The 13,388-nt window shown below is 53.1% G+C and overlaps 1 protein-coding gene across 27 annotated transcripts in view; it reads left to right on the top strand.

Moving 5' to 3' along the window:
* Positions 1-13,001, top strand: part of CELF4 (CUGBP Elav-like family member 4) — a gene marked incomplete at both ends in the record, with an annotated part of 298,340 nt that extends 285,339 nt beyond the window's left edge. For 19 of the 27 annotated variants that reach the window (XM_082640193.1, XM_082640191.1, XM_082640198.1 and 16 more), the window contains 3 exons: positions 3,124-3,202; positions 3,650-3,821; positions 12,373-13,001. In XM_082640193.1, the coding sequence (XP_082496319.1) occupies positions 3,124-3,202; positions 3,650-3,821; positions 12,373-12,399 (278 nt within the window). Of the gene's footprint in view, positions 1-3,123; positions 3,203-3,649; positions 3,822-10,309; positions 10,364-12,372 lie in introns of those variants that run through there. The other 8 variants (XM_082640189.1, XM_082640181.1, XM_082640179.1 and 5 more) reach the window with 2 other exon arrangements.
* Positions 13,002-13,388: the final 387 nt, after the last annotated feature.

Genomic DNA, 13,388 nt, shown 5'->3' with positions numbered 1-13,388 from the left:
CCAAGGATTGAGGAGTCCAGTCCCCAGAGCTGAGTCAGCCAGAAGCTCAGAATCTCCAGGTTGACCCCCAGATTCTGGGGCTGTGAGGACAGAATAGGATCTTGCTTTGGCCAGGGAACCTGGGTCCCCCCTTGGGAGTGGGGAAGGGGAGAAGGTACAAAAATGCAGAAGCACCAGGAAGCACATGTTAAGGAGATTCCAATTTGGAGACCAGCTTTCCAGGACCAGGAAGGGCTTCAGGGTGGAAAGCATGTTCCCCAAGGCAGTCAAGGTCTTTGCACATTGTCCTTTCCCCTCTGGCAGCTGCCACTGACAATCTGTGGCATTTCAGTGGCACAGAGTTGCCCCAGCAGCTCATTTCTCTGGGAGATGGGAAAACAAGGCAAAAGGAAAAGACCAGGTTGCACCCCTCCACTGTTTGGTGTTTCTTCTGACGAATTACATTATGTATGTAAAAACGACAAACTGGGGATCAGCTGCCTTTGCTCTCTAAGTAAGCCTCAGATGTTCCATAAATCAGAAGAAAACTGAAGAGCCCAGAACATGCTGGGCCCCCGGGCTGGGGTGCGTTTGACTCCCTGGAGTCAGCCCCGGACTACCCTTGCCATTAGCTCATTCAAGTTCACCAGCAAAGGCTTTCGCCCTGCTGCTTCTGGGAGTCCATCCCCACCTACCTCTACTCTGGCTCTTTCCTCTCTTCCTGAACAAACATCTAGCGCTGAACATCCACTGGCCTTGAGAAAGGACAGGCTCCCGCCAAGCTGGCTGGCCCAATGGCTTCTCCTTCAGCCTCTTGGGTTCCCTCCCTTGCTCTGGCAACCGAGCCTGTGCAGCTCTCCCCAGCACACACTCATGGGCAAGTTTACTCTCTGGGCCTCAGTGTCCTTATTTGTGGAATGGGGATTTCAGCAGTCAGCTCTCAGCAGTGTTGTGAAGGTCATACGAGATGGTCCATGTGAGGGACCTGGCCAGAGCCGGACCCTCAGGAGGTGCTAGGGTCCCCTTTATTCCCCAAAGGAAGGGCCATTTTTCTGCACACGTGGTCCTCTGTTAAAGTGAACTCCTTAAAGGCCCCGCTTGCTCTTTATAAGCATAAACAGAATCTTTGAGAGGCCGTCGTGAACATATGTGCAGCACAGATGGTTTCTTCATTGGAAGACGGGCTGGAGGGCCACCAGGAGGGCATCCTACCTGCACATACTCCCACGGTCTGGAAGGCAGGAATCTTCTCGGGAGTGGGAGGAATGGGGCAGGGGTCTCTGGGAGAAGGGACACAGCCCTGGAAACTGTGAACGTGGGAGATGGTGCCTAGAGCCTTGCCGAGGGGGGGCCAGCAGGGGAGATGCTCCTTGCCCTGACTGCTAGCCAGTTAACAAAACTAGTTCAGGAAGAAAAGTTTCTTGAGCCCGGAATCCTTCCCAACCCCCAGGCTTCCAGAAACTCAACCCAAAGGCTGGGCTTCTTCCTTCCTCCAGGACCCCCTCTCTCCCTTTACACCTCCACCCTAGACAGCATCTCCAGCCGTTTTAATCTTTCTCCCATCTCTTCCCCACTTTGCTCGTATTTGTTCTTTTGTGGGGGGAACTGTCACCCACAGTTCGGCTATCTTGTCCCAGGAGGAAGAGAGGCGTTTAGTTTGCCCACCCTCTTTAATCTGGGCGAGAGCAGTATAACAGATTCACCATTCACACATTTGAAAACTGCTCTGCTGACAGCTTGATTTAGTCAGTCAGAGAAGTTGGTGGGGAAGGGATGGGCCAGGAGGGCATGAGAGGGGGAGGTGGAAAGATGACTCACATTGATTTCCAGCTACGGATAATCAGAAATCTTTCCTCTGTGTTTTCGCCCATAGATTAATACATAATACATAGATGTTGGTTATGTTGCCCTGGGCCCATCTCTGACCAATCTCATCCGAGCTCACATGCTGCCACTCTTGAGTACACTCACGTGCGTGTACACACACCCCTCCCCCATCTTTGATGATGCATGGCCTCAAGAGAAAATGCACACAAATGCAGGAAGGAGAAAGAGAAAAGAGGCCGGTGGAGGCATTGTCTGGGGCGGAGGTAAAAGGGCCACCACACGGGGAGAGTAAGGGAGGGGTCACAGGCAGGCCCAAGGTACCACAGACAATTAACCAAGAAAGCAGCTTTCTACTTCAACGGAGTCTGTACACCTATCCCTTATATATCTAATGGCCATTTGGAGACAAGCACCCCAAATGAAGTGCATTTGCAGGATGGCCTGGGAACTTCGCCAAGCTTGGTTTCATATATTTTGCAGGATCTAAGTCCATTTTACAGGAGAAAAGGCTTCTAAAGTCAAATAAATTCCAGGAAATACTAGGTTAAACAAAGCCATAAAGAAGAGAGAAGTTGGGGTGGTATAGGGATGTTTTTATTTGTGAATGTGCCATGAACTGTCCCAGAGGGGCCTGGCTGTAAATTTGCTTGACCACCAAAGGCCCTTTCTCAGGGAGCACCTTTTAGGGCCATTTTTGGGAAATGCTGATGTAGTCTATAAGGAGATGCATTCGAAGTTCCAAAAGGTGACTTCTAAATCAGCTTTGGGAACCTAATCCGTTCCCACCTGGGAACTGCTTGTTTCAGAAGGTGACTGGGAGCCACGGATGGTTCTATATCCTGTCCTGGGATATTGGGAGGAGTGAACACGTGAAAAGAACTTGTGCAGTCTGTAGTACACGGAGAAGGCGCTCAGCTAACTTTCGCTAATAGGGTCAATTTGTACTATTATTGTTATACCATTATTAGTGTTAGAGGGACTCACAGGGGACACATCAACGGGCGCGTGCTTAGTCCGGGGCAAGAGCCCCTGCTCCCGGGGTGGAGTTTTACTAAATAAAAGGATGGTGCAGACGGCCCCAGGGAGCGAGATGGCGGGTTAATGTGAGCCGGTGTGGACTGGCCCCGGTGGCCACCCGGAGCCTGGCTGGGGGCAGCCTCGGCAGGGACGGAGCGGGAGGAGGGGCGGCGGGGACCCTGCCTCTGCCCTGCCCCGCGGCCGGGCGGCGCTCGCGAGGGGGGCGGCCGGAATCGGCGGCGGCGAAGTTCGCTCCGTGGCGCCTCCCCTCCCTCCCCTCGCACTCCTCTCTCTCCCCAGGCCGGCACCCCGTGCCCTCCCGCTGCCAGGCCCCCTCCTGTCAGGGAGGACAGTGTCCAATAAACTCCTCCACCCGCAGGTGTGTCCGCCCTCTCCCACCGCAGGCGGGGGCTGAGGTGCCGGGGCCGGCGCGGGTGGGGGGCGGGCGCCTCTCCGAGCCCCGCCGCGCCGCGGGCGCCCCGCCTGGGGGAGAGGGCACGCGGGACAGCGGCGCCGCCCAGAGCCGAGGTGGAGCCGGGGCGGCCCGACCCGGGGCCGCCTGGGTCGGGGAGCCGGGAACCTCGGCAGCGCCCGCCCCGGGAGGGGCCGCAAGCACGCGGGCTGTGGGGGGCACTAGGCCGGGACGGGGGCGGGGCCCCCAAGGGGAGGAGCCTTGAGCCCCGCCCCCGCCCGGAGGCGCGGCGGGAGCGGGGAGACACCGCCGCCCGCCCCGCCCTCGGCCCCCATGGACCTTCTCCGCCCCCGCCCCCTCCCGGCCGGGGCGGCCCCGTGGAAACCCAGGCCCTCGTCCCTCGTGTCTCGCCAGGCTTCGTGAGCTTCGACAACCCGGCCAGCGCGCAGACCGCCATCCAGGCCATGAACGGCTTCCAGATCGGCATGAAGAGGCTCAAGGTGCAGCTGAAGCGGCCCAAAGACGCCAATCGCCCGTACTGAGTGCAGGCGGGAGCGTCCCCCGGGGGAGACCAGGACTCGCACAGGTAACCGGGGTCGGCCGGGGCGCGGGGACGGGGGGCTGGGGAGGTTGATACCGGACGGACCCGCCGCCTCCCCTGACCTCTGTGGGCCGGATGGAGCCTCGCTGTGCCTTGGACCCGCTGCGCCCGGCTCGACCTGCTCCTCGCCCGGTGCCTAGGGGGCAGGCGCAGAGCTGTGGTCACCCCGTCAGAAATGGGTATGACCATCCCCCTGCCGCAGAGCCAAGAGGAGCAGGAGTGAGGGAACCGGTGTGAGAAGGTCTACACCGGCAGTTTTGTTTGCCAGAAAACCCTGGGGTGAGCAGATGGCAAGCTCAGGGCTGGGAGAGTTTGGGGGAGGAGTAGGCCCTGTGGGGAGCTGTAGGCCTGTGCTGGGGCCTTCTCCCAGACTCCCTGGCTCTCCCCTCCCCAGCTCTCTTGCCTGAAGGGCTGGTGGCTTTTAGACACTTGACCCCTTCACCCCTTCAGTTCCCTGCAGCTCAGTCTGGAGAGGAGGCACAGGACTTTTCAAAGGGAACTTTACCAAAAAGCAAAAGAGGATGGGACAGACGCTGAGGAGGGTGATGGTACGGGACTGGGGCCACTTACCCCGCCCTCTTTACAGAGACCACGATGAGTGCGCAGGTGTCACCTTTCCCTTCTCTGTCTGGGTCCTGCCTTACAGCTGAAGGCACAGAGTCGGCCATTCCTCTTCCAGGCCACGTGCTCCCCTGGGTGAAGCAGCTTTCTGGGGAAGGGGGGAGGGAGGAGATGTGCCTGGCCATCAGAAGTCCACCCCCAGCCTGGTTTCTCCCATTGAGGTGCGCTCCACCCGTCCCAGCTCGTTCACAGTCCAGGGCCAGGCTGCCCAGGCCTCCGCTGCTTCAGCAGTACTGTGTGCCAGGCACTGTTAGGTACTCAGCATGAGTAAGACTAATCAGGATCCTTGTCCTTAGCAGGGGAGGCAGACAACAAACAAGGACAGGATCAAAGAGTAAATTGTATAGTGTGTCAAAATTGTTGGTTACAGTTAAATCAGGTAGTCAGGGTAGGCCTTGTTGAGGAAGTGAGACATCTGAGCAAAGATCTGAAGAAGGGGAGGCAGGGAGCCACGCCAGGGTTTGGCTGTTCCCTCCGTCCTCGCGCCGAGGGAACAGCCAGTGCACAGGCTCCAAGGTGTGGGCAATGCGGTGTGTTCAAGGACCAGCAGGAGGCCAAGGTGACTGGAGGAGAGCGAGCACGGTGGGGTGTAGTGGCAAAGGAGATCCCAGAGGTGAGGAGGGCCACCTCGTGTAGGACCTACAAGCTGTTGCATGGACTTCGGCCTCTCCTCAGAGATGGGGGGCTGCGGGCGAGCCATTGGAGAGCTCTGCACAGAAGAGTGATGTGATTAACTTGTATTTCAGGAGGCTCGCTGGCTGCCATGTTGATAGATCGTAGGGCCCAAAGCAGAGGTCTAGCGCTGGGACCGCTCAGTCCAGGGCGACAGCAGTGGGTGTGGTGTGAGGGAGTTGGTGCTGTTTGTAAGGAATTAGAGGGGATGTGAGAGAAAGAGACATCAAGGATGCCGCTTGGCTTTTGGCCCGATTAACTGGAAGAGCAGAGTTGTCGTGGGCTGAGATGGAGAGGGGCTGGGAGAAAGGTGAGGCACGTGACAGTTACACATCCGAGTGGAGGGTCGGAGTCTGGAGTTTGGGAGGGAGGTCTCCACAGCTTCCCAGTCTCCTCTCAAGTCCCACCGCTGCCAGCAGGACCCCCTTCATCCACGCAGGAGCAGCCACACTCACCTTCTCTCGAAGAGGGTGCTTGAGCCTCTACTCGCCGCAAAGCTAGAAAAGCAGAGTCCACCTCTCGTGCTTCCTCATTGCCTGCCCCTGTCCGCCTTTGGTCTGTGTGAAATGCACACGCACGTGTTCATTCAGAGCGTGGGCACTTTCCTGTGCCAGATGCTGGCTCAGTGCCGGGATGCCGAGATGCATGGTCACCGTGCTGCCCGCGTGGAGCTTCCAGCTCTGTGCTCACGCCGACAGGGTGGCAGCCAGCCAATGGGTACATTTCCATAGGAGGGGAGGGACGGTGCAGTGAAAGCAGCCCTTTCGTGACGTGGAGCACTTTTTCTTAAACAGGCTTAGCTCTGCCACGAAGGCATGACCTGGGTGGGTCAAGGTGCTTTCCCTCTTGGGCTTCCATTTCTTCAGTGATGAAACCCAGGCATTGGATCCATCAGAGGACTTTTAAGGAGGCGGCATGCTCCAGTGTCAGGCCCTGAGATTCTGAGGGGCCCCTGTGGGTGTGTTTTGTGGCTCCCCCCAAAACAGCTTGTCTTAGCCTCCTAGACCTTGATGCAACTAAAACCCCAAGAAAGGAGAGAACATCTAGGTCAGAGAAATTCCCAGATGAAGGGGGGAGGACGGCAGACTTGTGGTTTGAGGCAGAAGGTAAGAAGTGGCCCTCAGGGTAGAACCAGTTAGCAGTCATGATTGGGGAGGGGGCTTGAGAGGAGTGGCTAAAAAACAGAGTGGTTCTTCCACCAGGGAGTACAAAGGCCAGAAAGATGAGAACCACAGACTTTCACACTGCGCTTACCATGCAAGAGACTGTTCTTGTAGGTGACAACTCTAAGACATAACTATACTTGTAGCTGCCTGTAAGGTAGGTAGTGTCATTATTCCCATTTTATAGATGGAGCACAGACAGATTAAGTCACTTGCTAATCAGCTACCGAGCAGTAGAGTCATGATTTGAAGGGGGAGTGGTTACTTCCAGAGGCTGAGCTCTTAACCCCTTCAAGTAAGGAGATGGATAAACCCCACTCTGCTATCTTCACCTCACCCCTCCTACCCCAGAGTGTCCTGAATATCAGAGGGGACACATCAGGACATCTCATTTCTCTGGGGTCAGCCATCTGACTAGCCCTCCACTAGGCAGTCTTCTAAAAAACTGTGAGCTCGCGTAGCTCCTACAGTAAAGTTGACCTTTCAGCTCCATTCACAGGATTTTAACAAATGGTGCATTCAGGTTCCCAACCCAAGACTGTTAGAGGGTGTAACAGAAGGCAGGTGCCATAGGGCCAGGCTCGGGGAGTGCCGTGGGCAGTGGCTGCTGCCAGTAAGAGAGGGAGGAAGCAGCACGCAAAGGCAACTTAAAAACTGCATGATTTTACAGGCCAGCAAAGGATGTTTACAGATGCTGGGTCCTAGTTGCTCGGAAGGGCGGGGCTCGCCTAAGCAGGGGCTCGGGGGCCATAGTTAGGTGTGAAGAGGCACCGGGAGGGTGGTCTCATGGCCAGTGGTAAAGACAGAAGGCAAATAGGTGGCCAGGTCAGAACTGGAGTGAGGGGGTTCTGGGGAAGGAGAGGGCCCCTGGCAGGGCAGCCGTGGGGAGGGGGAGTGTGGCTGGGCTTTGGTTCCATAAAATGAGGCCTGGGTAGGGTGGGGTCTGCGCACCCTGATGGATGGGAGTGTGGGTTCCAGGCTTCATTGCTGCCCCTGCCCCTCATCTTACGCTAAGATGGGAGTTTCTCCCAGAAATCTTTACGGGGAAACTAAGAGGAAGGAAACAAAGGCAGGGAAAGTGGGCAGAAACACGAACGTGGCCAGGTCCAGGCAGACACCCAAGTCCCTTGTTCCACCTCTGGGCCCAAGCTGAGGGTGGGCGCGCAGGCATCCGGCTCTTTGGAGGGAGAACCCTCTGAGTGGTGTGTCTGACTCCCTGGGGGCCCCGTTTCTTCTGGCCCCTGGGCTTTGGTTCTGAGTGTGCTTTTGCACAGCGTCTGCTCTGAGCTTTGCAGGCACGGGTGCTTCGGGTCAGACCTGCCCAGTGCTGGGCTGTGGCTTTGGGCCTGGGCCTTCTCTGGCTAGAGGCCAGCTGTGTTTAGGACCTGGCATCTGAACTGGCTCAGCTTGACCATAATTTCCTCACCCAGGTCATGAGGTGGGGCTTCCCAGTCCTGATTCAAGCTCCCCTACGCCGGTCGGTGACTCTGTTGCCACCTCTAGGGCTGTGCTCGGAGAGGCTCTTCCAGAGGGTGGCCAGGCAGGGGTCACTGTGCAGGCAGAGGTGCCACTGCTCCCTAATAAAGAAAGTGGCCAGCAGTGCATAGGTAGAACCCCAGGGAGCCTCCTTAGCGGCTGAGCGAGTTTAAGAGAGTGTTTGTGTGCTGGGGGCCAAGCGTGTGTGAGAGATGAGTGGGTACGAGAAGGTTCCCTAGATGGAGATTTGGGGCGGGGCTGTGTGATATTCAGGCTTGAATCCCCAGCACTGGGCAGTGCCAGGCACTGAAGGGTGGCTGGAGGAAAGCTGGCAGCCGGCAAAGGAGCACAGTGGAGTGGGGAGGAGTGGGCGTCCCAGGACTGGGTGCACGTGTCCCTGGGTCGCCGTGGCTGACACCTGATGGCGCTGCCCTCTGTGCCGTGAGGCTTTCAGGATCTTAGTTCCCCCACCAGGGATTGAACCCGGGCCCTCGGCAGTGAGGGCACAGTCCTAACCACCGGAGCGCCGGGGAATTGCCCCCTCCTCAGTTCTTAGGCCTCTTCTCCCACCCCAAGGGCCCGCCAGTTGGCTCTCCTGAGTGGTGGGTCTAAGGGCTTTCTTTCTGGAGGGGCTGGAGATGCAGACGGGCCTTGGTGGGCCCTGGTCTTGGTGAGGGACATCTGCTGTGGGAAGAGCAGGACGGGCAGGCAGGGCAGGGCTCTGCGGAGGAAGAGGGGCGGGGGGCTCTTCTGAGAAGGCAGAGCTGGAGGCCGGGGTCAGGCTTAAAATAGTCACCTCTCAGCTATTTTGCATCTTATCCACAGTGACATGTCATGATCTCAGGCTTCCCTTCCACACTCCCTGTAGGAAAACACAAAGCTGAGAGTGGAAGCCGCTGCGTGTAGAAGCCCGGTGCATCGGAAACCCCTGCAGACTCTGCAAGCCTGGTGCACAGACCCGGGGGCTGCAGGGGAGCAGGGACTGGGAAGTGAGCTCAGGGGTAACCGTGAGGAGGGCGTAGGGCTGGGGGCCCCCGGTGCCCTGGGTGGGGGCAAAGGACCCCAAATGATGAAGCGTGCTCCAGACCACTCAAAACGGAATAATTGGATGATGCTTGACAGAGAAGGGAGCTCAGCCTCCACCACTTAGGGCTCCATTAGTGAAGAAGGCAGGTCGGGGCTTGTGAGATGGGTCAGTCTAGAAAGCTGTACGTGGAGGGGTATAGAGTATGAAGGAATGGAGAAGGGGGAGGTGGAGTGGGGGAGGGCAGCAGAGCACAAGTGCCAGCAGCAGAGAGACGGGGGAAACAGGGCCATAGCCCGCCCCTGTCCAGTGGAGTCTCCTGTTCCGTATGACCAGCCCTGCAGGGCACCCTAGTCTTCCACGTGGCCGTTTCCTGGGTCAGAGCTGCAGAGCCGTCTAAAGGCTTCACGTGCCAGGAAGCAGCCTTGCTTTGGCCACGTGGGCCACCTTGAGAGCAAAGCAGAGAGAGTAAGGCGATCATGAAATAAAATCAGCTGTGCCAGGATGTGTCTGTAGAATTCTGAGAACGTTGATGTAATTTACTCTAAATCTCAGAACTACAAGTGTTCATTTTCTGAAGGCTCTGAGGAAAGAGGGTTGAGGCAGAGTGGACGGGGAGAGGCTCACGACCTCATGCGGTGGGGGCTCTTTTAGTGGAGGCGCCCTTCTCTGGGGATGGCGGCCACGGCGGGACGGGACAGGGCGGGAGGGCTGAGTTGCTGTCTGCGTGGACTGTACTGGGCAGCAGGGTGTTTCGTGGATGGACCCCACGGATACAGCAGTCGCCTTAATCAGCCTCTGACCCACCCGGCAAATCGGGGCCACCCTGTCGGGCTCCCCCTGCTGGTCCACAGGCTGAAGCCATGGAAGGCTGGGGAGGCGAGGAGAGCTCGGCACCTGGGGGGGAGAGAGAAAGAATCAAGGGTGGTCGGAGGCAGAGAGCCTGCTCCCTGACCTGCTTGCCGGCCAAGGTGGTTTGAGGGGCTGTTTTATTTTTTTCTGGCCCCCTCACCAAACTGCCTACACCCTCCCTCCTCTTCCCAGCGCATGATGGATGCCCTTAGTGGCCCTGTGTGAGGTTCTGCTACTGTTCACGGTGTATCATGTGTCTGCACAAACAACCGTGTGTGCGTGTGCGTGTGCGTGAGTGTGTGTGTGTGTTGACGTGCCCATGTTGTTTGTCTGACGGCTTCCTCCATCCTTTGAGTTTTTTTCAGTTCTCTTATGATTTGACTGCTGTTCTCTCATTAGAGCTTTTAGATCAATGCTGTGGTCTGGTGCTGTATAAATATTTTTCCTTTTAATTTTGTTTTAACTTCTTCCTTGCCCTTCTTCACCCTCAACCCGACTCTCCCTGTCCCACCCCCCACACTCCCCGACCCAACCCGCCCCCCCTCCTCCCCCCTTGCCCACACTCTCTTGTCCTCTCTCTCTTTCTCTCTCTCTCTACATATATAAATATATATATAAATCTTTTCTTCTTTTGTCATTCAATCAAATTCCAACAACCCAACCAGGGCCAGTCAAATCCACCACAGTCTCGCGCTGAGCTAGGAATAAAGTTCACGTAATCACATGAGAGTGGAGAAAACAGTCCCCCATCCGTAAGTTCAAATCAACTCAAAGTTCACAGTGTGACATGATGGCGTCATGTAACAAGGCTAAGAATCGGTTGCATGACAATTGCCGTCAAGTTTCGTGGAGGTGCTGTGATTGGAGCGTTTTTCTTGGATGTTGTATCAGTTGATGATTGGCCAGTCATGATCACACGTGCATTTTCTTGACTTTTGTGCTGCCACAATCTTTTTTGCTGTGCTCATTTTCGTTTCGTTCTTGGTGCTTGCAGTGGTTTTACTTTCTGTTGTTTGGTTTTTCTTGTTCAGCGTTTTTTATGCTTCTCTAGATGTCACATAGAGAAAAAAAACAAAAGAACAAAAAAATAGTAAAAATAAAGATGAATTCCCGAATTATCAGACATGGGATCATTTAACTGTGCAAACCATTATTTTTTTTTCTTAAAAATGAGGAAAACATCTTAAAAGTATCTATGCGTGGTTGATTTACTTGCACTTGAAAATATTGTGATTTTATTTTTTTCTAGAAATTTGGGGGCCTTTTTCAATTGACACTTTCCTAGGTCTGGTCTTTTTCCAGTTAGGCTATTTTAAATCTCACTTCAAAAGGAAAAACAAAAAGAAAAAAACAAAAACAAAATCTCTACAGTAACAGAATGATAAAAAAAAAAAAAATTCTAAACCAAAAAACTAGAGTTCAAAGCCCGGGGCCTCTGAGAGAGAGCCCGGTAGCAATTGTAAGGTTTGTATTGTAGCCACTTCTGCTAAATTAAATGTGGGGAGGGAGGTGGGGGCCTGGGAGTTGGGAGGGCTTTTTGGTCGGTTTGGAAAAAACAGTACTAACAAAAGCAAAATGCACTTTTTTGTTTACAACTGAAAAAGGGTCCTTGACAAGTGTTTTTTAATTTTATTATTATTTTATTTGGTGTTGTAATTGTTTAGATTGCTGTGTACGGTTTGCTGTTTGTTGAATCAACAGTGTGAAAAACCTGCCAGCATGGATTGATATACGCATGACGTTGTCCCCTCAACTGGGGGCTTTGCAGTTCTAACTCTCTTGATGTAACCGGTCACCCCCATGTATAAGTGGAAGCTGCTTGCTAGAATGGAGACAAGTCTCATTTGTTAATTCACAATGATTAAGCATTTTCCTTCTGATTCTAGTCGGATCATGATTTTTTTTCTTTGAAATGCAAAACAAAACACCAAAAAGCCACCATTCAAAACAAAAATCAAGAATTGTCTGAGTTAATTTAACTTTGATGATTAAATCCGTTCTGACTTCTTTTAGGTTCTCCCCATCCACTTCCTCGAAGTGCTGAATTTCCTCTAAATTCCCTGGCATGTATGAGAAAAATATTACGTGTGTGTGTGTGTGTATGTGTGTATCTATGCATATACATACACACATATCCATGTATATCCACATATGTGCAGGTGAATATATTCTACACATATATCCAGATATACATATATATACATAGCCTCGCAAATAGTGACCTTGGGAAAGAGGTGGTTGGCTTGGAAACTGGGCAAGAATCCTGCAAAATTCATGTCACAGATCTTGGGGGGGAGTGGGCTGGGCTGCTAGATTTTTGCTATCTTGTTTGCTAGGCTTCTGTATACATATTGTATCTGGGCTAGATCCCTTAGACATCAGTTTAATGATGAATTCATATCCCACAGTCCCAAATTCTTCCCTTAGATCTAGCCGTCCCCCAATCCAGAACTCTAAAGGAACCCAAATCAAAAACCCTCTCCCAACAACCAAACCTCAGCTACAACCATCACCACTAGACCTCCCAGTGGTTTCTTACTCTGAATAGAAGAGTCGATTTCTTTTTTATGTATCATGATCATGACTAATTCTCATACTAGTCTCTTCCCCCTCTCCCGCTATCCCCCAGAGCTCCCGCCCTAACCCCCGAGGCAGGTTCCGTTTGGTGTTTGGATGCATTTTGTGTTTCCTCTCTTGGCTTAATCAGCCCTGATTTTCTTCATTTTAGGGCAGGATGCTGAATGGGCTACATTAAAAAACAAACCTCTCTCTCTATATATTTATAAATGAGAACTGTTGGATGACACCTTTGACATATCAGCCAATATCAATCAAGCTGAAGACTCCAGACACCCTCTGTGACTGTCATATTTCTTCAAGGAAAGTATAGCGTCTATGGAGTTCAGAGGGCACGTGTTTGGGGGAAAAATGTATATGACATAAAGAAGAAGAAGATGAAGAAAAACGAGAAAAAAAAAGGCAACTTTAAAACAAAATAACTTGAGACAAGATGGGGAGGCTGCAGTGCTGGGAACCGGGAAGGGCCACTGCTTCCCGATCCCTGGGGCTTTTCCAGCCCATGGGCGCCTGAGGCAGGCTGGGGTAAGCGGTGTGTCTGGTGGGGCCTGGTCCCCAGGGGGGCGGCTGGGAGGCCGCCACTGATCATCTCTATCTGTCATTCCTTTAGCTATTTAGGGACCAAAGGACCAAACTTTTTATTGCAGATGTGTAGCTCTAGGTCAAATAGAGGGGGAACGGAGGAGAACCTCCTTCCTGCCTCATGGCTGTTCTTGAAACAGCTTAGAGCGATTCTATGAAAAAATGTAATTAAAAAAAAAAAACAAAAAAAAAAAATAATGCTTCAATGCTTTTAAAACAGCAAGATAATAGTTCTTTGATACTTTGAGAGGCGCTTTGATTACTGTCATTCAAGTCTATGACACTTTCCTATGGTTTTCTGTATTATATGTCTGGATGGAGCTGTTAAGATGAACAAATTGGTGGATATTCGGGGAAAGTAACAAAATATGAAAACTCGTTAACTGTGAAGTGTGAGAAAAGGAGGGGAAAAAAAGGGACTGACGAGGCAAGATAATTGTTGTGAAAAGTCTGTAAATGCTTCTAACTCTTCCCCCTCTTAAAATCATAATAGTTGTACAGAATTTTAAAAAGGAGAAGTTTAAAATGCCTATATAATAGAAGAAAAATTAGAGGAAAGCAAAAAAAAAAAAAAAAAAAACCTAT

This window comes from Mesoplodon mirus (assembly GCF_964341445.2).
Source record: "Mesoplodon mirus genome assembly, chromosome: 13".
Lineage (NCBI taxonomy): Eukaryota > Metazoa > Chordata > Mammalia > Artiodactyla > Ziphiidae > Mesoplodon > Mesoplodon mirus.
The sequence above is the reverse complement of the archived record's forward strand: the minus strand, read 5'-3'. Positions and strand labels throughout refer to the sequence as shown.